The sequence below is a fragment of the Anabrus simplex genome, chromosome 1 (assembly GCF_040414725.1).
Source record: "Anabrus simplex isolate iqAnaSimp1 chromosome 1, ASM4041472v1, whole genome shotgun sequence".
Taxonomy (NCBI): Eukaryota; Metazoa; Arthropoda; class Insecta; order Orthoptera; family Tettigoniidae; genus Anabrus; species Anabrus simplex.
Window position 1 is genome coordinate 377,737,500 of NC_090265.1, and position 23,425 is coordinate 377,760,924.

A 23,425-nucleotide genomic window follows, 5' to 3' on the forward strand; every position below is an offset into this window, starting at 1 on the left:
CCAGCATCTCCGAAAACCATTGAAGTAGTTGGTGGGATAATAATAATTTCGTGTGGCTATTTCTAGCCGAGTGCAGCCCTTGTAAGGCAGACCCTCCGATGAGGGTGGGCGGTATCTGCCATGTGTTGTAACTGCGTGCTATTGTGGTGGAGGATAGTGTTATGTGAGGTGTGTGAGTTGCAGGGATGTTGGGGACAGCACAAACACCCAGCCCCCGGGCCATTGGAATTAACCAATGAAGGTTAAAATCCCCGACCCGGCCGGGAATCGAACCCGGGACCCTCTGAACCGAAGGCCAGTACGCTGACCATTCAGCCAACGAGTCGGACAGTTGGTGGGATGTAAAGCAAATAACATTATTATTATTATTATTATTATTAATCCTATTTCCTTTCTTACATAACAGTATAGTCAGTTTTTTCTTCAAATCATCTAGCATTTAGTATTCTTTCCATGTTGCTCCTATTGTTTGGTGTAGCCATTGCAAATCATGTATTCCTGCTGCTTTTATCATATCTGCTGACAATCCATCTGCTCCCAGTGACTTTCCTCCTTTCATCATCAGTTTCAGGGCACTTTCTGTTTCTTCCCAAATAATAGGACTCTTGTTTTTTTTTTTTTTTTTGGCCTCAGATTCATCAAACTCATGGATTTCAGTTTCTTCTTCTACCTTTTCATTCAGCACCTTGTCAAAATAAGTAATCTCTCTTCTCATAAGAAAACTTTAGACAGCACACTTTCTTATAGAAAATACAGTCTGAACACCAAGGAATAATGTGGTACGGAAGCTGACTGGAGCAACCTGGGGAGCACAGCCAGACACAGTGGGAAGCTCAGCACAAGCATTATGGTACTTGGCAGCAGAGAATGCTTGCCCAGTATGGTACAGATCTTGCCATACCAAAGACGTAGATGTGGCAATGAATAAAACTTGTGGCATCATTACAGGCTGTCTAAGACCTACACCATGAGAAAAATTGTACTACCTTGCTGGCATTGCACCTCCTGATATCTGATGTGAGGTAGTGGACCATAAGGGGAAGACCACATCATTAAAATCCCAAGCTCATCCACTGTCTGGACTCCAGTATCTTGAAAACCACACAGAAACTTAAAGGAACACAACAGCATGCAAGACTAACTTTGTGGTGAGCTAGGGTTGAGCATTTTGGACAATGGAAAACACCTTGTGAAGAATTATCAGCATATGGGCATATGGAGTACTGGACGACCTGGAGATCTCGAAATAGGCTGCGCTCGGGTGTTACTAGGTGCAAGTGAGGATATTCGGTGGATTCTGTTTTGGGTGGCTGTGTGAGGTGCAGACCATGGCTCATCTGCTAGATTGTCAACTTTGTCCTGGCACATGTACTGAGAAAGAGCTACTTGAGGCGACAAGGAATGCACTCGATGCTGCTAATTTCTGATGTGCCACCATATGAACCTTTGGTACACAATTTATTTTTATTTATTTTCTATAGACATTTTTTGTACATCTTTATATTTAGCTCTGCTTCGGACACAAATTAAAAAAAATAAACAAATAAATGAATGAATGAATGAATGAATCAATCAATCAATCAATCAATCAATCAATCAATCAATCAATCAATCAATCAATCAATCTTCTCCTTTCTGCATTCCTTACAATGGTCCCATCTTCTGTTTTCAAACTGTTTTAATATCTTCTCTGTCTGATCTTCTACTCTTCAATACTCCATACAACACTTTCTGGTTTCCTTTAAAGTCCTCCTCTAGTTTGTTGTAAATGTCTCCCAGCTCTTGACCTTTTCTTCCCTCACAACTTTCTTTACCAGTAGTTTCCTATCTCTGTATTCTTGTTCAAGGTTTGCTATGTTGGACATCCTGTGGAATGATCCCTTGGATTTGTTTTTGTTTTTCAACGTCCTTGATTTTCTTTGCTACATTTCGATCTTTATTAGCCTTTTTTACTCTTTCATATCATAAGCTAGTTTCTTTCTCCTTTACCCTTCCTCCAGTTTTATCACAAACTAGCTGATGTACCCGTGCTTCGCTACGGAATTCTACGCTGTATACAGAATTCTAGGTTAGGTAGTGTACACGTTGTGAGCAAAATTGTATGCATAGCTCTTAACATTACCCTAGAAACGCAATAGGGAAAGTCACTAAAAGTATTTTCTCATATGAAGACTGGGTTAGGGAATTTTCATTGTGATGGTAGGCCCCTTGCCTACCATCAGTCACAATCAGGTTGGGGAGTTTCCATTATAATGACATCATTCACTCTCCACCTGCCTTTTTACATCCTCAGAAAGACTGTCTTAGTGGTTTTCCCAACTGAAATGAACACAGGTCATTACAATGACGTCAGTAAGAATGGCGCGATTAAAAGCAATGCTTTCATATGAAATACTCGATCAAATGAAAAACCACACATTTTCTCACTTTTAACGAACAGTACTACGCTGCCGATCTAACAGTCCAAAGTTCCAGAGCTGGAATGACAAAGCCACAGAGAGCCGTGATCCGTTAACACACTTTGTCTTACTTCGATTGGGCGGGGATGTCGAATAATGGAGACTTCCAGGGCAAAAATTATGCCCTTTTACTAACCTGTTTCCTAGGAGTACCCAATGAGTCAGAAAATCTCAGTTCACTACATAGGTGGTGGAAGAATTTATCTGACTTGGAGGTAAATTTTTCCTCCAAGCCAGAGGAGAAACACCCTCTTCACTGCTAATTTGGAATAAAATGAATTTAGAATTTAATAAAAGTGAAGAGAAAGAAGCTATTCTTACGAAACGGCTCTTTTCAGGGTTGAATTTTGAGTTATTTAGTGAATTGTGGTGCTATAATTTGGAATAGGCCCAAATTATAATTCTAGACCAAGTCATACTACTACTACTACTACTACTACTACTACTGCTGCTGCTGCTGCTGCTGCTGCTATTACTAAGTGAGCCTCTGCCTTAAGAATGCATACTGCTCATTCAAACCAGCGCATCAGAGTAGGGTTTGAATAGCTGGAATACTATGATGAACCTGTTTGTTACATACCGGCAATATCAGAAAATGTATGAACCAGAGGAATGGCATGCTAAAGAAGAAAGTTTTCCAACTCCTCAGCTATTTCCCAACAATATTCAGTCAGGCTATTATACTCAGTGCGCAACAGTAATCCCATCTATCTGAGTTGAGCGGCAGCATAAGAGACAAAGAACATCACAACAATCAATTGTCAATGTAATGTTATTTGTTGATCAATGTTATGTGCTTTCAATATTGTAGCCCTGCACATTTAGTTTTCTTCCCACTCTGAAATACCACTCTTATCATAGTCGGTACAGTAAAACTGAATAAAACATAATTGGTCGGAAATTGTATTCTCTATAATTTTTGTTATGTAGTACTTTTCGATAGGACCAATAACATAGATATCTAAATATTAAATTTTAAGTGCCTTCCCCTAAACTACTATTTCATCCAGGGTGAATAATTTTTTTATAACTTAGACTGTAGTCTGTAGAATCTGTATACCGACTTTCATTAAATTCTGTTAACCCATTTTCTCATGGCTTGGTGTTGATATGGACTTGGCAACAAAAATACAAATTCATGAATATCTGTGTTATCAAAGCTGGTACGGTAACAATGTGTGACATAAATGATCGGAAATTTAATTCTATATTACTTTCATTATGTAGTATTTATTGATAGGACCACTAATAATATCAATATTTGAAAATTAAATTTTAGGCCTTCCCCATAACTACCATTTCACTCAGCATGAGTAAAATTATTTATAGCCTAGATTGTAGTGGCTCATCCCCCGACTTCACGTACTGATTTTCATTAAATTCTCTTCAGCCGTTTTCTCGTGATGCGTGTACATACAGACAGACAGACAGACAGACAGACAGAAATTATGGAAAAGTAAAAATTGCATTTTCTTGTTACTATGGACATGACTGATACAGACAAACCATTCTTTTCAAATTCTGAGCAATGCACAGACAAAACTCTTATTTTATATATGTAGATTTCTACCTCACAATTAAGAACGGCTCTTTTAAACAAGCCAGCCGTGCGGTGTAGGGGTAGCGTGCCTGCCTCTTACCCGGAGGCCCCGGGTTCGATTGCCGGCCAGGTCAGGGATTTTTACCTGGACCTGAGGGCTGGTTCGAGGTCCATTCAGCCTACGAGATTACAATTGAGGAGCTATCTGATGGTGAGATAGTGGCCCTGGTCTAGAAAGCCAAGAATAACGGCCAAGAGGATATGTCATGCTGACCACACGACACCTCATAATCTGCAGGCCTTCGGGCTGAGCAGCAGTCGCTTGATAGGCCATGGCCCTTCGGGGCTGTTGCACCATGGGGTTTGGTTTGTTTTAAACAAGTTCCATTTCTCATTTGCACTTAACTTATGTATTACCATGTTTTGAATGGCCTTCTTATTTTCTTCTTATTTTACTTTCCATTCTTTTATTCTGAATATTTTCATTGTACTTGATGTATATGCAACCTTATAATTTAGGTCAGCCACTAGAAGCCTATGGTCACTGTCTAAACACTCACTTGGGTTAACCTTTGTGTCTCTCACGCCTTCTCTGATCAAAGCCCTGACAAAGTTTCCGTGGTTTCCCATTTTCATACCAGGCAAATGCTGGGGCTGTGCCTTAATTAAGGCCATGGCCGCTTCCTTCCCACTCCTAGTCCTTTCCTCTCCCATCGTCGCCGTAAGACCTATCTGTGTCGGTGCGACGTAAAACAACTAGCAAAAAAAAAAAAAAAAGCCCTGACAATACCAGCTTTCCCAATACCAATGGAACAAAGTTGTTTCCAAGTACTTGGCTCATTTAAATTTCCAGCCAGATGTTAGTAAAAAGAAAATGTCTTATTTCAGGTTATTACTTTGGTTCTATTCCGAAATGTCTGATAATATTCAAGCATGCTGGAAGAGAGTGTGTGTCTGTAGAGCTGGTGTAAAGCGTCGTGGTGAGATATCATTTGTTTTATGTCATCGGTTAGCCATGGAAAAGGACGTCTGAAGACTTTGGCCATGCATTCAGGAGCATGTTTATCAAGGAGGCCAAGTAAAAGTGAATTAAAAGTTTCAACATTCTTATCGATATCGTTTATATATATTATGCCATCCCAAGAACTATTCAAGGCATCAACTCTCAGTTGATCTAAGTTTATATGTTTAATGTCCCTGAATGCGATGTATCTATATTTATACTTGGGTACTTAGTAAGATGTTAGACTCATTGGCTGAATGGTCAGCATGCTGACTTCGGTTCAGAGGGTCCCGGGTTTGACTCCCGGCCGGGTCGGGGATTTTAACCTTCATCGGTTAGTTCCAATGGCCCAGGGACTGGGTATTTGTGCTGTCCCCAACTTCTCTGCAACTCTCACACCACACAAAACACTATCCTCCACCACAATAACACGCAGTTACCTATATATAGCAGATGCCGCCCACCCTCATCAGAGAGTCTGTCTTACAAGGGCTGCACTCGGCTAGTAATAGCCACATAAAATCATCACTTAGTAAGACAAAAGTCATGTGTCAATATGCTTGGAGTAATGATCTGACCATGCAATACTACAGTATTTTATGTGAGTTGTTAAGTGATCAAAAGTCAATCAGTGTGTATGAAGATGAGGTATAGTTTGTTGGTTTTAGTGGAAGCACTGTCAGATCACATGTGTGGAAAATAGATAACAGTTGTTTTGTATCTCCAGCCTATTCCAGTAAATTAGTATTGAAGTCTTAAAAAATTAAAATATGTTCATAAGCAGGTAATAGTCTCTGCAGAATATCTTCAATGTCCGAGAGGTTACCTAGCTGTGGGGTGGTGATTATTGTTTTAAGATGAAGTACAACTGGGCAACCATTCTCTACTTACACTAATCAGAGACAAAAAACTGAAGGGACCTGACACTTCAAAAAATGAAGCTTTTGACCAAAGAAAGACAAGTGCCACGAACGGCATGAAAATGAAAGAATACCTAGGCCCAGCAACCTAATACCTTCAGAGTCAGAAAAGAACAAGGGTTGACCAAAGGAGATCAGATAGGATAGATGAAAGTGAGGAGCCTGGCACAAGTAAGTGGAAGCAATGCCAAGACTAAGCTAAGCACCCTGGGGTCGTCAAACCATGCTCCCAAGTTGAGAGCCCCTGAGGCCCCCTTTAGTAGCCTCTTACAACAGGCAGGGGATACCATGGGTGTTATTGTACTGCCCCCGTGGGGGCCAATAAACAATTCCTATTAGGACTTTAACCATTATTGCAGCAATCTCGGCAAAAATGAACTCAGGTCTCGGGTCAGCACAGTGGGCAGATGTACATACAATTTTACATTTAATCTACAGAACAAGGTTACTCCTCCACCTCTTTTATCTATTCGGTCATAGCTGTAAATATTATAGCCTGTTATGTGTAACATGCGACTAGGAATAGATAATGAGACAAAGTCTCTTAGTGCATTGGCACTGCCGGTGGCTCCAGTTAGCCTACGCAGTGGCCTCCACGGCATGCACTAGCCAGCGTATTGGTAGGTGTGCTAGGTACCAACTGATGAGCCCACCCTAGCACACGAGGGCGAAACGCTGGCAACCAAGAATGAGTTAGCTGGAAAATTTATAATGTCCAATAACGGACCATTTATATCGGTATTATAAATTTACTCATTCAGGACAAATATTTCAGATTCCCTATGGGAATCAACATCTATATCATAGGAATAGCTGCGCGTAACCAGCTTTCACTAACACAAGCTACGTGTACCTTGCTGTTTCCTAGAAGAGCTGTTAGCTCCTCGTTGTGGGCAGGTAGGGATTGAGAATTTAAGTGAATGCAGTTCAAGAAGCATGAGTTGGCCTGAAATACTTTCATGAACAAGCTCTGGCAGCGGGATGTCTCCGGTCTCAGATAGCAGAAGTTAGGGGTAGGGCAAGAGTCAGGTCCACAGCTGGGATTGGCTATAACTGTACTCATTACACAAAGTAGAATACATGCTTCTTACCTTCAAATCTCCTCCTATGTTGTGCCAGCTTTTCATGAACTCAATCACATTCACACTAAAAAATAAAGCACTATAATACACACTTAAACTGATTTTCATTCTCTTTTATTGTCTTCATCTAGCCAATTAAGGAATATACCCATCTCCATGGGTGTGTTTAACTAATGTTTCTTTCTGCTATTGACCATTATCATTATTTAATCACCAGCTTAAGTGCTTTGTTGAGCATTCCTTTCCTGGCGACAGTGAGAGGTTCTGTGACCAAGAGATCCGTATCTTTGAGGGAGGGTTTAGACTGTGAGACTGCATTGCACTGATGATAGCGAGTAAATTTTGCTATTATTGGCCTCTTCCCTGTTGTTAAAACATCAGCAGCAATTCTTCTATGGCCCCCCAGCCTATGGCAAAGGTCAATGCTGTTCATCGTAAGTCTATGTTTAGCTTCTGCTTCACCATATTGAGTACCTTCCTCTGGGCATTCATTGATCCTAGAGATGAGGAGACAATTTCGCCTGGAGTATTGCTCCGCTTGGTCCATTTTTTTCCTCCTGCACTTTCACTGTTCACTAGAATGAGGCTAATTCCTCCTTTATACATACCAATTCAGCTCCAACAGTGGCTTGGAAATCAGTGAAGTCTGAGCGAAGATCCTGGAGCTTGTCGTGGGAGTTGGTAGCATTGTTAGCAGCAATGATCACTCTTGGTCGAGACAAGCTTGAAATTCTTTCATGCAATCTTCAAACAATGAAACCTTATTCTGCACAGCCTTAAAGGTCATCTTGAATTTTGTACACTCTTAATGGTACACTAATTAAACAGTTTTGATCACTCCCAACAACTAGATGAATCTATAAATGAGAATTTGACTAGATTAACACAGAGCAACTTCACTATGTGCCATCTTTGACCTGCTATGTTATTTATTAAAGCGCTTTGCAAACCTAAGGAAAGATATTTATTGTCAAGTAGAAATAACTGTCTACCAAATGTAAGTCTCCAAACGTACACACCTAGTTAGTTGGCTACACTGTTTGGGAGACATTGCCACGAGCTTACATTCAGGAGATGGTGGGTTTGAACCCCACTATTGGTTTTCCATAGTTTCCCATTTCCACACCTGGAAAATGCTGAGACTGTACCTTATTTCAAGACATGGTCACTTCCTTCCTCATCCTTTCCTTTTCCATCATCGCTATAAGGTCAGTCTGTGGTGAAGTGACATAAAAAGATATACTGTATAGCACCTAACAGTTCACTAGTTAAACCACTGTTTGTATCACTATCCCATCATGGATTAGTTTTTTTTCCTATTTTATCAGTACTGGAAAGGAAAAAAAAAAGTCAAATAAATCATATATAGAGAAAGAGAGGAACAAGAAAAGAAACACATAATAGGACAAATACAATGACCAAGTCAGTGTGGGAAGAGGAAGCATAGAAAGAGGAGACAAGGACAAACATAAAATCACAAAAAGACAAGAACAACCTCTATCTTCACAAACTGCCATCTTTGAATAGATAGGCTCTCTCCTCACCAGTCCCAGTACTTCTATATTCAACTCTTCACAGCCCCACCAACTGGACAATTTTTGTTATATGTGCAGGAAATCCACTCAAAAAGCTCAAATAAAACCAACTGCTGATATAAACCATATTTTACCAAACGAGTTAGTCAATGGTTAGGGTCGCGTAGCTGTGAGCTTGTATTTGGGAGATGGTACGTTTGAATCCCACTGTTGGCAGCCCTGAAGATGGCTTTATGGTTTCCCATTTTCACACCAGGCAAATGCCGGGACTTTACTTCAATTAAGGCCAAGGCTGCTACCTTCCCAATCCGAGCCCTTTCCCAACCTTGTGTCGCCGAAAACCTTTGATGTGTTAGTACGACGTTAACCCACTAGCAAAAAAATAAAAATATTTTGATTGCGCTCTTGTTAATCAAGATAAACATTTTGCACCTCATGTTGCCTGCATAATCTTTAGCACTACTCTAACAGAAACCAGCCGTGTGGTTAGGGGTGCGTAGCTGTGTGCTTACATCCGGGAAATACTGGGTTTGAGCCCCACTGTCGGCCACCTGAAGATGGTTTTCCTTGGTTTCCCATTTTCACACCAGGCAAATGCTGGGGCTGTACCTTAATTAAGTCCACAGCCACTTCCTTTCCACTCACAGACCTATCCTAACTCATCGTTGTCAAAAGACCTATCTGTGTTGGTGCAACATACAGCAAATTGGAAAACTCAAACAGAACTGTTGAAAGAAAGGCACCAAGCCATTCACTGTTCCAATGGTATGGTGTGAGCTAACAGGCCAAGCAAACCAAGACATAAAATAAATTACCCAAATAATGTGTCTTCTTTCTATCTGCATGTTCCTGTCTGTAACTTGCAAGACATTTTATCAGTCTCATTGTGAACCTGTGGAAGAGTACTACTCTCAATATCAGTACATTACTTCTTCTTCTTCTTGTACCATATCCTCATCAGTCACCAAGGCGATCTGATTCTTGTTCTCAGCAACTTGGAAAAGAGTGGGGATACTGAGCCCATTCTTGTAGATTCCATAGCCAACATATTCTCCCTCTTCCCCTACTTCTTGTTCCTTCAACTTTACCTTGCAAGATGTCCGGCTCCATGGCTAAATGGTTAGTGTGGTGGCCTTTGGTCACAGGGGTCCCGGGTTCGATTCCCGGCAGGGTCGGGAATTTTAACCACAGTTGGTTAATTTCGCTGGCATGGGGGCTGGGTGTATGTGTCGTCTTCATCATCATTTCATCCTCATTGCGACGCGCAGGTCGCCTACGGGAGTCAAATCAAAAGACCTGCATCTGGCGAGCTGAACTTGTCATTGGACACTCCTGGCACTAAAAGCCATACGCCATTTCATTTCACCTTGCAAGATAAGCTGATGGAGTCCATATTTATAATTTCAAATGATATGGCCAAAGTAATCAAGCTTCTTCTTTTTGATGTTATGCATGACCTCTAGCTCTTTGTTCAGGTGCTGGAGTATTTCATATTTTGTCAACGCATGATATTTTGAGCAGGTGTCTGTAGCACCACACCTCAAAGGATAAAAGTATTTTGGTGGTGTTCTCTATTAGGATCCAAGTCTCAGCATCATAATGTAAGACAGAGAATACACACAGATGGAAATTAATATTTAAGTCCCTGTTACAGAAGCATTTGCTCATTCTCTTGAAGGCAGGCCATGCCTGTTCAGTCCAGAACCTAATTTCAACAGCACTATTATTATCTGAAGAAATGAAAAGGGAAACTATTGAAAAAATGAGATCCCATCTACAACTTGTTGCAAAAGAAAGGGGTTTCTAAGGGAACTATCAAAAAGTCTAAAAAAAATTTTGAAGATGGTGATAAAACTTGTGTACACTACAGCTTCAACATGGCCCAGCAGGTTCACATACCCAGTAATCCGTTACAGCCCGGGCCTATTTATTTCTTCATTCCATTCAGGATTGGAATATTTGGTGTTATGTGTGAAACTGGAAACAAACAAGTGAACTATCTGAAACTGGAAAGTATAGGTACAACAAAAGGCTCCAACGTTGTTGTTAGTCTTTTCCACAATTATTTGGAAAACTATGGCCATGGAGAAGATACAATGTTCATTCATGCTGACAATTGTGTCAGACAGAACAAGAACAATATCTTACTTGGAGAATCTGTAATAACAAAAACAAGAGGATTCTTTTGTCGTTCATGCCAGTAGGACACATGAAATTTGCATGTGACTGGGCGTTTAGACTTCTGAAGAAAAAATTTAGGAACACTTATGTCTATTCTATATGAGAATTTGTTGATTGCGTTGAGAATTCTAACCCTACAATGCATGTTAACTCAGCTGTAGCTATTGGAGATGAAAAAGGTGAAGTTTCTGTGAATGTGTATGACCGGCTAAATTTCCTGAAGAATAGTAATGCTAACAAAGTACCTCACATCACTAAACATAACCACTTAGAGTTCAGTGTAAGCTACAAAGGTAGTGTACACTGTAAAATGGACTTGGATGGAAATGAATTTGTGTATAGCATCTTTCCTGAGAACAATGGACCTGTGGGTTTTCCCGATCCACTGATTCCAGCAGGGATGACGGAGCAATAAAAACATTATTGTTCAAAAACATCAGGATCTTTTGTAAAGAAGAATACAAAGACATTCTGTGTCCTGAAGTACCAGTAGAAAGTGAACCAGTTACTGAAGCCAGTTGCAATGGAGATGCTAAGGAAGAACCTAACAAACTAAATGCACCAGAAACAAAGAAGAGGCAAAAATGCTGTACTTAAAAGAGGTTTTTACCAGTTAATGTAAATTAATGTTAACTTAAAAAAACCTATACCATTTGAATAAAAACATCTGAGAGGTAATAATTATGTAAAATTTGTTTCTTTAATAATTATGTGAAACTTGTTTCTTAAATGTGTAAAATTTTAACAATGGTAATGTTGTAAAACTTTAAAATGCATTTTCTCAAAACACAGAGTTCCTGTCAAATATTCAATCTGCCATAACTCACTCAAATTTTGAGATAAAAATCTACTTAAAAAAAAAAAAATTGTGTGGGATTCAATGCTGAACATGAAAGTATCAATAACTCAAAATCCAAAATTTTCGACAAGAGGTCCCTTAAAGTCAAATATATATTTATTTGACTTTATTGTACATTTCAATATGGACCAAAATATGAGAATCATAACATGTAAGGGGTCCCTTGTCGCTTTCCGCCTCACATATAGGGTCGGCGTCAGGAAGGGCATCCGGCTGTAAAAGCAGAGCCAAATCCAAATGTGTGACGCAGTTTGCACCCGCGACCCCACAGGTGTGGGAAAAGTGGTAGAAAAAGAAGAAAGAGTAGGCTTTCTTACAGTTTCCAATGAATATTTACATCATTGCTCTTACTGCTGCCAATTTATCATCCTTGTCTTCTCTGCTGCTTGGTCCCCCCATCATTAGAGCGAATACATGTCAGAAGAAATCAGAAACTTCTAAAAGCCACAGTCAATGGAAAATGCTCTGTTTCCAAGCCATCAGAAGACCAAAAATCTTGAATATTCATTTATGAAGGTAACCCATGCCACACAGAAGTCCTATAAGTGCTCAAATTTTTGAACCTGTCGAAGGATTACAGTCCCTCGGATCTTCATATCTGAAAGAAATGTCAACAATGAGGATATTCATCTATTCAACAATACTTTTGATAAAATAATTTTTGAAAAACAAATTCCAGCATTCAGTAACTTCTTTTGCTCTTTTAGCATCCCTATTACTCTGGGCAGCTTATGCATAAAAATGTGTCTTTTTGTATCCAAAACACCTATGCTTTAAAAAATAACTTACATGACTGCATGGGTTGGGTCTCACAGGCCCATGCCACAGCTCATGAGCAAAAGCAACCACTTCCTTGTTCGTCTACAGGAGTACTATACTGGTATAAACAGGAAGGTAGCAGAAGATGGAAATATGCAGCTCCCGCCATCTATCAGAAAATCAAGGAAATACTAGTGCATGGATCTCACAGATCCAACCCACACACTGGCGGGTTAATATTAACACAAATTCAGTCATATAAACATTAGTCCATATTTCACTTGAGCAAACTTTACAGAAAACTACACCTGACTTTACATTCCACAAAACCCATGTACTTTCTAGCTAATTACTCGCACACTTCAGAAAAAATATCTACTACTTAGGGAAATTATGCCAAGCAAGAGCAGGAAAAGGAGCACAGAAAAACATTCCTAGTCTCCTTCATGTATCTTTGGCTTCCTTCCACCAACAAGTTTTATGTCCCACTAACTACTTTTACAGTTTTTGGAGCCAGAACTTATTTCCATAGTTCTTTTACATGTCAGTTCATCTAAGGACATGAAATGAAATGTCGTATGGCTTTCAGTGCCGGGATATCCCAGGAAGGGTTCGGCTCGCCAGGTGCAGGTCTTTCTATTTGACACCCGTAGGTGACCTGCGCGTCGTGATGAGGATGAATGATGCCGACCTTCAAATGCTACTGGACTGAGCTGGGATCAAACCTACTAGCTCGGCTCAGAAGGCCAGTGCTCTACGCTCTACCCGCTGAGTTATTCAGCCTAGTTGTATATTATAAACATATTGTTTTAATCCCATATCAAGACTGAAGATCAGTCAAAGTGGCCCCTCAGTGAGTGTTCGAGTGTTGAAACCTGTCCATCTAATGAAGCTGGGAAGCAGAAACAAGTTTGTCAGGGCTGTGAAACATATGGAAGAACAAGAACAGGGATTGATGAGGAGAAAACCTTTCTATTATTTTAAGATGGCAGACAGAAGATGTAACAGAGCAGAGTGGCTGTGTGTGTTAATGTGCTGTGGCTATAGAGTCAAACTCTGCATTTGGGAGATGGGTAGGTTCGAACTGCACCATTGGCTGTCCTGTCTTCAGTGATTTCCCATTTTCACGTCGAAGCATATATTGGGACAGATCCAATTCATAGGCCAAAGCTGATTCCTCCCACCTCCTTACCTAATTTCATTCACCATCATTCATTTCATCTTCACTAGCTCCTCAACTGAGGATGGCATCAGGCCGTAAAAATGCCATATGAATTCATCTCACCTCTTCTCTGTCCCCGTATCATGAAATGGACGCTAAGGGGTAAACAAACAACAATGTATGAAGATGTAGAGATGTCCTTGTATGTTTTACATGTTTATCCTCGCCTCCTCTTTGTGTTGCTCTCTGTTCTGATAGTGATCTGTCATTGTGTTTATCTTACTAAATGTCCTTATTTATGATTTCTATATTTGACCTGATTTGTCACTTGTTTTACTTATACTGATCCACTGGGATGCTTTTGTCTCCTTTTGTGTTTGTCCTGAGGCCCTAGTTTTTTCCTTTACCTGTGTTCATCCAGCTTTCTTCTTATCCTACACTACCCACACCAAGACTGAAGATCTGTTAAGAAGGCTTCCTATGGAGTATTGATGCCTGCCCTCCTGATGAAGTTGGGATGCACAAATGAGCTTGTTGGGAGCTGAGAAGAAATGAATGAATGAATGAATGTAAAACTGGGATTGATGAGAAGAGAGCCTGTCTTCTTGAAGATGGCAGTGTATGAAGATACAGAGACTGTCCTTGCTTGTCCATTTGTGTTTACATGTTTGTACTTGTCTCCTCTTTCTGTTACTCCCCCTTCCAACATTGATGTGTTGTGTTTATCCTATTTCCTATCTTTTCATATGACTTGACAGTCCATAATAAAAGATGGGATACATAACTAGTCCTGAATAAATATCCTCTAGATATTACACCACAAAAACGCAGGCTGTTAAATGAAATTTACATACTCGCTGCAAGTGACGAGTTCTGAAATGAAGCTATGCAAATATTCATCACATGAGATTCATCGATACAGTAATAATAGGGAACACCACCTCTCCCAAAAAAGAATAACAAGTGAAATTTCATCTCAGTTGCAGTATGAGAAGGAACATTGTTCAGTAGATATATTCCTTCTGTACTGCTGTTCATGTAGCCTACTTATTATGTTTCAGGTTTTCCAAGGAGGATTAAAGAAACAAAAGATTCAGCGTCGTGTCCTGATTGGATGTGATCAGACAACAACTGAGTTAAGGGAGAAAATCCTTTGTATTCCAATTAAACCAGGACTGCCACCTGGAACTGTTTTCACATTTCCAGAAGAAGGAGATCAGGGTCCAACAATTATACCTTGTAAGTGTCTTTTAGAAGGATTGAGGGAGTTCTGCAATTTTTTCTTCCCCATGATAACTATATAGTGTGAAAAATCAAATTACGGTGTAAAAAGCGGTTCTGGTGAGTTTTTAGCATGATTCTCACTGTGTTGTTAAAGAAGCAAGTTAGTTCTCTTACCAATCGTTCCTCACATAACTGAGCACGGAAGTTAATCCTCTTGTATGAGAGATATCTGAATAGATTTGGGATATCTTTCACATCAGAAATTGTTAGGTCTAGATGCAATGAAGTTATCAGTCTAGAGTATATCCTGGGTTAATCTTGCGATATAAAGTGGATTAGTTAGGTATCAGCGCCAGTGCACGAGAGAAACCTCCCATTAGGGTGTATTTGCATGTGATATTGTTATACACCCGGCTGTCTCCTGGGCAACGGACTAGGACTCTTCCCCGTATCCATAAGTATTGAAGGCTTGTCAGCTGCCAAAGAAGAACTCTTGCAAAATCAGAAATGTGACGTCTTGTGCATTCAGGAAACGCATAGGGATGAACATCAGAAACGTCCAAAGATTTCAGGAATGATTTTAGTTGCAGAAAGGCCACATGCGAAATATGGCAGTGCTGTATTTGTAAAGCAAGACCTCCAGATCAGCAGTACTCATCATACTGAAGATAACGACATCAAAATAATCACTGTGGAGCTAAGCAACATTACCATTACATCTGTGTACAAGCCTCCAAATGAAAAGTTCTCTTTCTCACCACCTGCAAATTTTGGTAATCAAACAAAGTCAATAGTAATCGGTGACTTTAACAGCTGCAGTCAAGTCTGGGGATATGCTCAAGAAGATGAGAATGAAGAGATCGTCATTTCATGGGCTGAAACTAAGGAGCTTTCCCCTATTCATGACAGTAAGCTTCCCTCCTCCTTCAACAGTGGAAGATGGCACCAAGAGTAAAACCCGGACCTTCTCTTTGTGAGCAACTGCTTTGTGCAGCAATGTTCTAAAGAAATGGGTTCACCAATCCCAAGAACACAACACCGGCCACTAATATGTCACCTCTCTTCATCCATAAGACCACACAAAGTTTGGTTCAGACGGAGATATAACTTTTGAAAGACTGACAGGAAAAGGTTTTCCACTATGGTGGATGAGAGGATAAAAACTGTCTCTCCTATACCCCAAGATTATGACAAATTCATTGATATCGTGAAATTCTGTTCACGGGCATCAATTCCCAGAGGCTGCAGGACACGCTACCTTCAAGGTATAACTCGTGAAACAACTGCTCTGCTGCACGATTACTACAGGCTTCACGAAGAAGACCCATTTAGTGAGCAAACGATTCATGCAGCACAAAGTGTTCTTTCCTCTATCTCCCAGGCAAAGAAGGAGACATGGATGAAGTTGATGTCTGAAGTCGATATGGGTAGGAGCAGTCAAGAAGCTTGGAGACTTTTAAAACACTTGAGCAATGATCCTACGCAAGCTAGCACACATGCCAATGTGAGTGCAGATCAAATAGCACACCAACTTTCGCTTAATGGAAAACCAACACTATCCATGAAAGTAGGGAAGAATCCTATAGTCAGGCAACCAGACGAGAGCAATGAGTTATCTAAGCATTTCACACTAACTGAACTGGAATTAGCTCTCAGTAAGTGTAAGATTGGGAAGTCAGCAGGACTGGATGACCTTCGAATGGAACAAATTAAGAACTTTGGTCCTACTGCGAAGTGCTGGTTGGTAGAACTCATGAACAACTGCATTCAGTCTTCCATGATACCTAAAATATGGAGGAAGGCTAGGGTCATAGCCATTCTAAAACCAGGCAAAGATAAAAATGAACCTAGGAGCTACAGACCAATCTCCTTATTGTGTCATCTTTTTAAGATTCTGGAGAGACTAATCCTCAATAGGTTGACTGATAAAATCGAGCCACTTCTGATTCCACAGTAAGCTGGTTTCAGGAGAGGGAAAAGCTGCACATCGTAGGTGTTGAAATTAAGTCAACACATAGAAGATGGTTTTGAAAGCCGGAAAATCACAGGAGCTGCATTTATAGATCTCTCGGCAGCATATGATACTGTTAATCACCGAATTCTTCTAGGAAAGGTATATAGCATGACAAAGGACTTTCATCTGACTTGTGCCATTAGAAACCTACTACAAAATCGAAGTTTCTTCATTGAGTTCCAGGGAAAAAGAAGCAGGTGGAGGAAACAGAAGAACAGACTACCTCAGGGAAGCGTGTTGGCACCAATGCTTTTCAATATTTACACAAATGATCAGCCTCTTCCTGCTGGGACGAATCGTTGATGATTGTGTCATCACTTCTCAGGGGGATAACTTCGAGGCGATTGAACAAACATTGTCCAAAGCTCTAGACACTATTGCTGGCTATTACAAGAAGAATCAACTAACACCAAACCCAACTAAGATGCAAACCTGTGTTTTCCATCTAAACAACAGAGAAGCTTCCCGAACTCTGAAGGTCACTTGGCAAGGCATAGCATTACAACACAATCCTACCCCGAAGTACCTCGGAGTCACTCTGGATCATGCCTTAACCTACAGAAAACATTGTTTGAACATCAAGCAGAAAGTGGCTGCTAGAAACAATATTGTGCGGAAGTTAACTGGAACATCTTGGGGAGCACAACCAGACACAGTGAGGACATCTGCCCTTTTGCTCTGCTATTCCGCAGCTGAATACACATGCCCAGTGTGGTACAAATCTTGCCACGCCAAAGCAGTTGATGTAGCACTCAACAAAACCTGCCGCATTATTACTGGATGTTTGAGACCTACACCTTTGGAAAAAGTGTATTGCCTTGCAAGGATAGCACCTCCTGATATCCGCCATGTAGTGGCAGCCAAGAAAGAAAAGAGAAAGGTGTTGACATCGGAAGCCCACCCTTTGTTTGGATATGAGCCACCACGCCAGCGGCTTAAGTCTAGGAAAAGCTTCTTGAGAGTAACCGAAACACTTGCAGCAACAGCGCAGCAAGCAAGAATTCAAGAATGGCGCGTCAGGAGTCAACATACGAGGATCAGTCAGTGGATGACCCCAAAAAAGGAACTCCCTCCTGGTCATGTCACAGACTGGGTGAATTGGAGAGCACTGAATAGACTGCGCTCTGGTGTTACCAGGGCAAACCAGAGGAAATGGGGTTTCGAAGTGGACAGTACCTTGCGTGTATGTGGAGAAGAGCAGACCACAGCCCATTTGCTGCAATGTAGTTCATACCCATTCAGCTGCACAACAGAAGACCTTGTTAAAGCGAAGCCAAATGCACTTGATGTTGCAAGATTTTGGGCTCACATAGTTTAACGTGGCTCTTCGTCACTGAAGTATTTATATTGTTTTATGTTTTTTCCTTATATTTAATTTTAAACTTATGTATGCTTCTGACACGATATAAATAAAAATAAGTGTCAGTGCAGTGGCAAGATAAGGAAATTTACTCTCAAACTGAAAACAAGAAACCATTTAACTGTCCTTATGAAATAAGTGTGTGAAAAAGGTGGAAAAATCTAAATTTAGGTTGTTGCCATGATCCCAGATTGAGTGCCGATGATCAGAGGCATGCTTCACACTCTCACAGTTCGTAACTGGCTGACTCGTCAGCACAACATTCAAAGCACTATGTGCAACACATTGCAGCGACAAGCTGGGCTAGAATTGATAAATACTATGTCGGTTCCATATTAACTTTGAATAATAAAATAATTATTCCTTTAAACAGAAAACATATTTTCCACTATTCAATACTTATAAGGATATAATGACATATAATATATTTCGGTCATATTTGACCCAGATTGATTGCTAGTGATCAGAGGCATACTTCACACTCTCATAGTTTGTAGCTGACTGAAACATGTTGTGTTATATGTCATTAATATATTTTTAAGTATGAGTATTGAATGGTGGAAAATACATAATATTCCATTTAAAGGAATAATTATTTTATTAAGCTGGGCTAGCTCACATGCATAGTATTTAACGCATTACGTGTCTGTTTGACCTGTGGTAGCCGCACTGTCAGTGCCGATACAGTTCAGCAGTGGCAAGACAATGGACATGTCATCGAGACTGCCAAATTTTAGCAGGCTATGGAATGAGTGCTTCTACAGAAATAAATTTCAGCCAGGCAAGACCAATCATCACTGAAGAATGTAAATGACATACTAGTACAACAAAGTTTGTTTTGTAAGGCTACTGCACTTCACTTTTGTACTCGCTGTGAGTAACTGGCATGTTCCTATGTCATAAAGCTTTATACATTGATTTTTTTCAGAGTAAAGATGGAGCCAATAGGTGATTGACAACCTCAAACTCACCCTAGTTTTAAGTGACATGTGTTTACTAGTAAAATAATGCTGGCATTTATTAGGTATTCAAGAAGAAATTCTTTCTTTGTAACGACATCTAATATGCAATTCTGCTATATTATTTGTATCATTACATGCATGTTTGAAATCAAATGTGTATTATACCAAGTACACTATATGCATTATATTTATATAAATGCAGTATATGTGGTTCAGACTTTAGACTAGTCGGAGCCAGTGTGTTAACTCGCTGCTCTATTCTAACTCAGTAGGGGAAGTCCATGTAATTTGGACCACTTAACTTTAAGCATCCATAACTCTGTTGACCACAACGAAAATTTCCCCAATTTTATACATAATAATTAGTACAATGTATCAAATGATTTGTTGAAAATACATGTGAGTATTATCTTGAGGATTTGTTTAAAAGTAATATTTATTCTAAAATGTATTATCGTGTAATTTTGACCGATAGTGTGTAACTTGGGCCAGGCAATTGTGTAATTTGGACAGGTAAATATAAACACAAGTTATTTAATGCATTCGTTATGAAATCCTAAGTAATAAAATACGACAATATGAATTGTGGTTGTCACTTTGGGTATGAAGGACAATGATAAAACAATTCATCCAGAATTTTGGCGCAGTCTTCATAAGCCCGGGGCTGCCTGGCTGAGGAGGTAAAGGCGTGCTCGGTTCGCCCGGAAGGACGTGGGTTTGAATCCCCGTTAGGAAGTCGTAAATTTAAGAACCGAGATTTCCACTTCCGGAGGTGCATATGGCCCTGAGGTTCACTCAGCCTACACTAAAAATGAGTACCAGCTTAATTCCTAGGGGCAAAGGCGGCCAGGCATAAAGCTAACCACTCTACTCCTTCACGTGCCGAGGTTACGAATGGTGGAAGCCTTTACCTTCCACCCCTCCAAGGGCCTTCATGGCCTGTACGGAGATGACTTTGCTTTGCTTCATAAGCCCACTTTTTGCAACTATTGCACTGAATCCAATCGTCGTCATAATACTTGTCACATACAATACAAACTGTTCCTTGATTTTTTCTTGCGTCTGTAGTGAACAGTTTCTTGACCACTGCTCAGCCTGAAGGCCTGCAGATTACGAGGTGTTGCGTAGTCAGCACAACGAATCCTCTTGCCTATTATTCTTGGCTTTCTAGACTGGAATAATAATTGAAATTAATAGGGGTCCTTCTATTCAATACAAAGACATTTATTAATGTGGATGAATCACATGTCGTTCACATGAGGTACTAGTTTTGGCACTAAACTTGTGCCATCAACAGCCAACGAGTCAAATCAGGCAAACACAATAACAAAATTAAAACACACTGTAACACCTGCATATATGAATATTAAATAAAATGTGGTACATGACGATATTGCACTTCAGTATAAAATCCTTTGAAATTATGATGGCTCCGTTGTTTTGTACATATGGTGGTTTGTCCAGCTTTTATATGTCTTTAGTTCTTTGCTTTTGTTGAAATTACGCTGCAGAGTTTAATGTCATGTGAAGTTAACACTTTGTTTGATCTGTGGTTTGGTTCCGAAACATAACCATGCATATAATGGACTTGGTTAGACCCCAAAGAATTAATCCTCACTTCAATATGGGTTTTTGGAACCTGGAGAAGAAATTAAAAGCCAAATTAGACAAAAGATAGGAAGGAAAGAATAAAAAGAAATGTCTAGAAATGATGAGAAACGAACTCACCTTGAGCAGCCTGTTTGATCAGCGGATGGAGCTGGGCTGATGGTAGTGAGTGTAAATGATGAGGATATATATTATGTATGGTTTGAAAGATCGAGTCGTTTTTAGGCGGTCTAATATTTTTTAACCATTTAATTAAGAGATCAAAAAGAATATTAGTTTTCTCGGAAATTTCATTTAAATTATAGTTAGGGTTGAAATATTAATCGCAATGAATGAAACAGTTTTTGACAATATTCATAATTGGCCCTTTGTTTGCTATTTGAAGTATCTCAAAGTCATGTTCTATGTCAGTGAACTTATGATTAGAGTTGTGAATGTGTTGGCCTATAGCAGAAAACTTGTTATATCTCACTGCGTTTACATGCTCTGAATATCTGGTTGTGAAGCTGCATCCTGTTTGGCCTACGTAAGAGGCGCTGCAGTCCTTACACTTGAATCTATAGATTCTGGATTTAGAAAATCTGTTAGAGGTATTGCCAGATGCTGAATTGTGTATAATTTCTGAAGTCCTGTTATTAGTTCTGAAGAAAATTTTTACGTTATTGTTTCGAAAGAGATTGGTGATTTGACAGACATCGTCATTGAATGTAAAAGTAGATGAAATGGTAGTTTTAGGTTTTTCTTTTGTGAAAGTAGTCTTAAGCCAGTGTCTGAATTTATTGATTATCTGTTCTATAAATGATCTGTTGTAACCGTTAAATTTGGTGATTGCCCTTATAGTGTTGAGTTCGGTATTGAGGTCTTTCTTAGTCATAGGTATCGTGAATGCACGATGAACCATGCTATTATACACTGCACGTTTGTATGTTTGGGGGTGTATAGAATCTTGGTGAATAGTATTGGCAGTTTGTGTCGGTTTTCTGAAGATTCTATATGAAAGAGCAAAAGGGTTTCTGAGTTAAATCCAGAAAATTAACACATTAGCGCCTAGCGTTGTCATATGGCAACGATTTTTGCACCTTTTTCTTTTAATGCCGTAGGCAACAAGAAATAATCTGGAAGATTGTGGTGTCATCCGACAGTTAGAGAAGAGTTTGTAGAATCTAGTAATCATGTTTATTTCGTTTTAAAATCTATTGTTGTGACACAAAGACTGGTGGACTCTTGGTTATTTTAAAATTCCTGGGAAATGGCTGCCGGCTTCACGTACGAGGATATAAAATCTATAAGTGAAGTTCTTTCATTGGATTATGTTTACAGTAGGATTGTGCACACTTCATTATATATGTTGTAAGCATTTGAAACAGTACGGGCGCCCAAAGCCGTAGTAGTGCTTGTTGAATCATTAGCGTTGCGCTTATACTCAGTAAAATAGCTGCAGTTGTCAGATCATGATACTTTATACTGATTCATACATCTTCATTTCAGAAAGGGATTTTCCCTTTTAGAAGCACTGGATATGCTACTGACTGAAGATCTCGATGGTGATATTTTTTGTGGAAGCGCCCTATGTAAATGTACTTACAGATGAGGGCTCCTGGTGATGAAGATGATGGTGGGCTTGTTGATAATCTCTCTCGAAAGTTATGTGTCAGTGCTGAAATGAAGCTTGTAAATAATGAAAGAATCGGGATTAGTTACGATAGTGAAGGTGTGTTACCATAGGAGGGAGTGCCTTTTCTGTCTACTGATGCAAGATCTGTTTCAATACCTAATGCTGCGAAAGAGCGGATAACTGACAGAGGAAATAATAAATCAAATAAAAAACGAAGATAGACCGATGGGGCTGATTTCAATATTGGGTGACTTGACATTTCTGGAGCCTAGTTATAGCAAGTGAAAACCCATGACTGTTGTTGACATTTTTGAATTGTTTACAGATAACCAGCTGATCGAACATTTAGTTCGAGAGACTAAAATGTATGGGGTATTTTTAAATTGTACGGACCCACAAATAACTTCTGATGAAATTCGTTGCTTTGTCACCATACTTTTCATTTCTGGATATAATAGGTTGCCCTCCAAGCGTTCTTATTGAGACACGCAGGATGATATGAAGACAGTGAAAGATTGACATTCTCTACCTCTGTGGCCAACGCGCAAGTACTGAGGTTGGGCTTTTATATGCCTCCGAAAGTATAGACTAGTAGTTTGTAACTGCATCTGAAGTTCCTTGATTCTTCTTTTTCGTATTTTTGATTTTATTCTATTGTTCCAGTGAGTGTTTTATTTTGACAGGCAATGAAGTACATATGTGTCTATATACTGTAAACAAATATCTTCTCCTTTGTTCAGTAAATCTATTTTTTTTACTGTGATGTGAATAAAAACTGATATTCCATATTCTTACAATAAATAATGCTAAGATATTTCAACACTGTTATTGCACGAAAACGAAAAAAACCCACTTTGCAACCTAAATTCGACTTTCAAAACTCATTGTTTAAAAATAGGTAGTGCAAGCGCCTAGCGTTACCATATGGCAACGTCAAATATCTTATGACCTAGCAATTTCAAAATTCTGAAACTTGTTTTTATTAGTTTATTTTGGCCTCAAACATGCGGCAAAACACAATAAGTAAGCAAATCTCCGAAAAAAATTAATTCAGGCAATAATGGGTTAATTACTTTATTATTTTCGGACTCAAGCGTAAATTTGATGTGGGGTCGATGTTATTTAGTTCTTGCAGGGTAGAG

General features: G+C 39.6%; 1 protein-coding gene across 1 annotated transcript in view; it reads left to right on the forward strand.

Moving 5' to 3' along the window:
• The window catches only part of DnaJ-1 (DnaJ-like-1), a 96,154-nt gene that overhangs the window by 30,642 nt on the left and 42,087 nt on the right, over positions 1-23,425 (forward strand). The window contains exon 4 of the mRNA XM_067143155.2: positions 14,562-14,739. Coding sequence (XP_066999256.2) covers positions 14,562-14,739 — 178 coding nt within the window. The remainder of the gene's footprint in view (positions 1-14,561; positions 14,740-23,425) is intronic.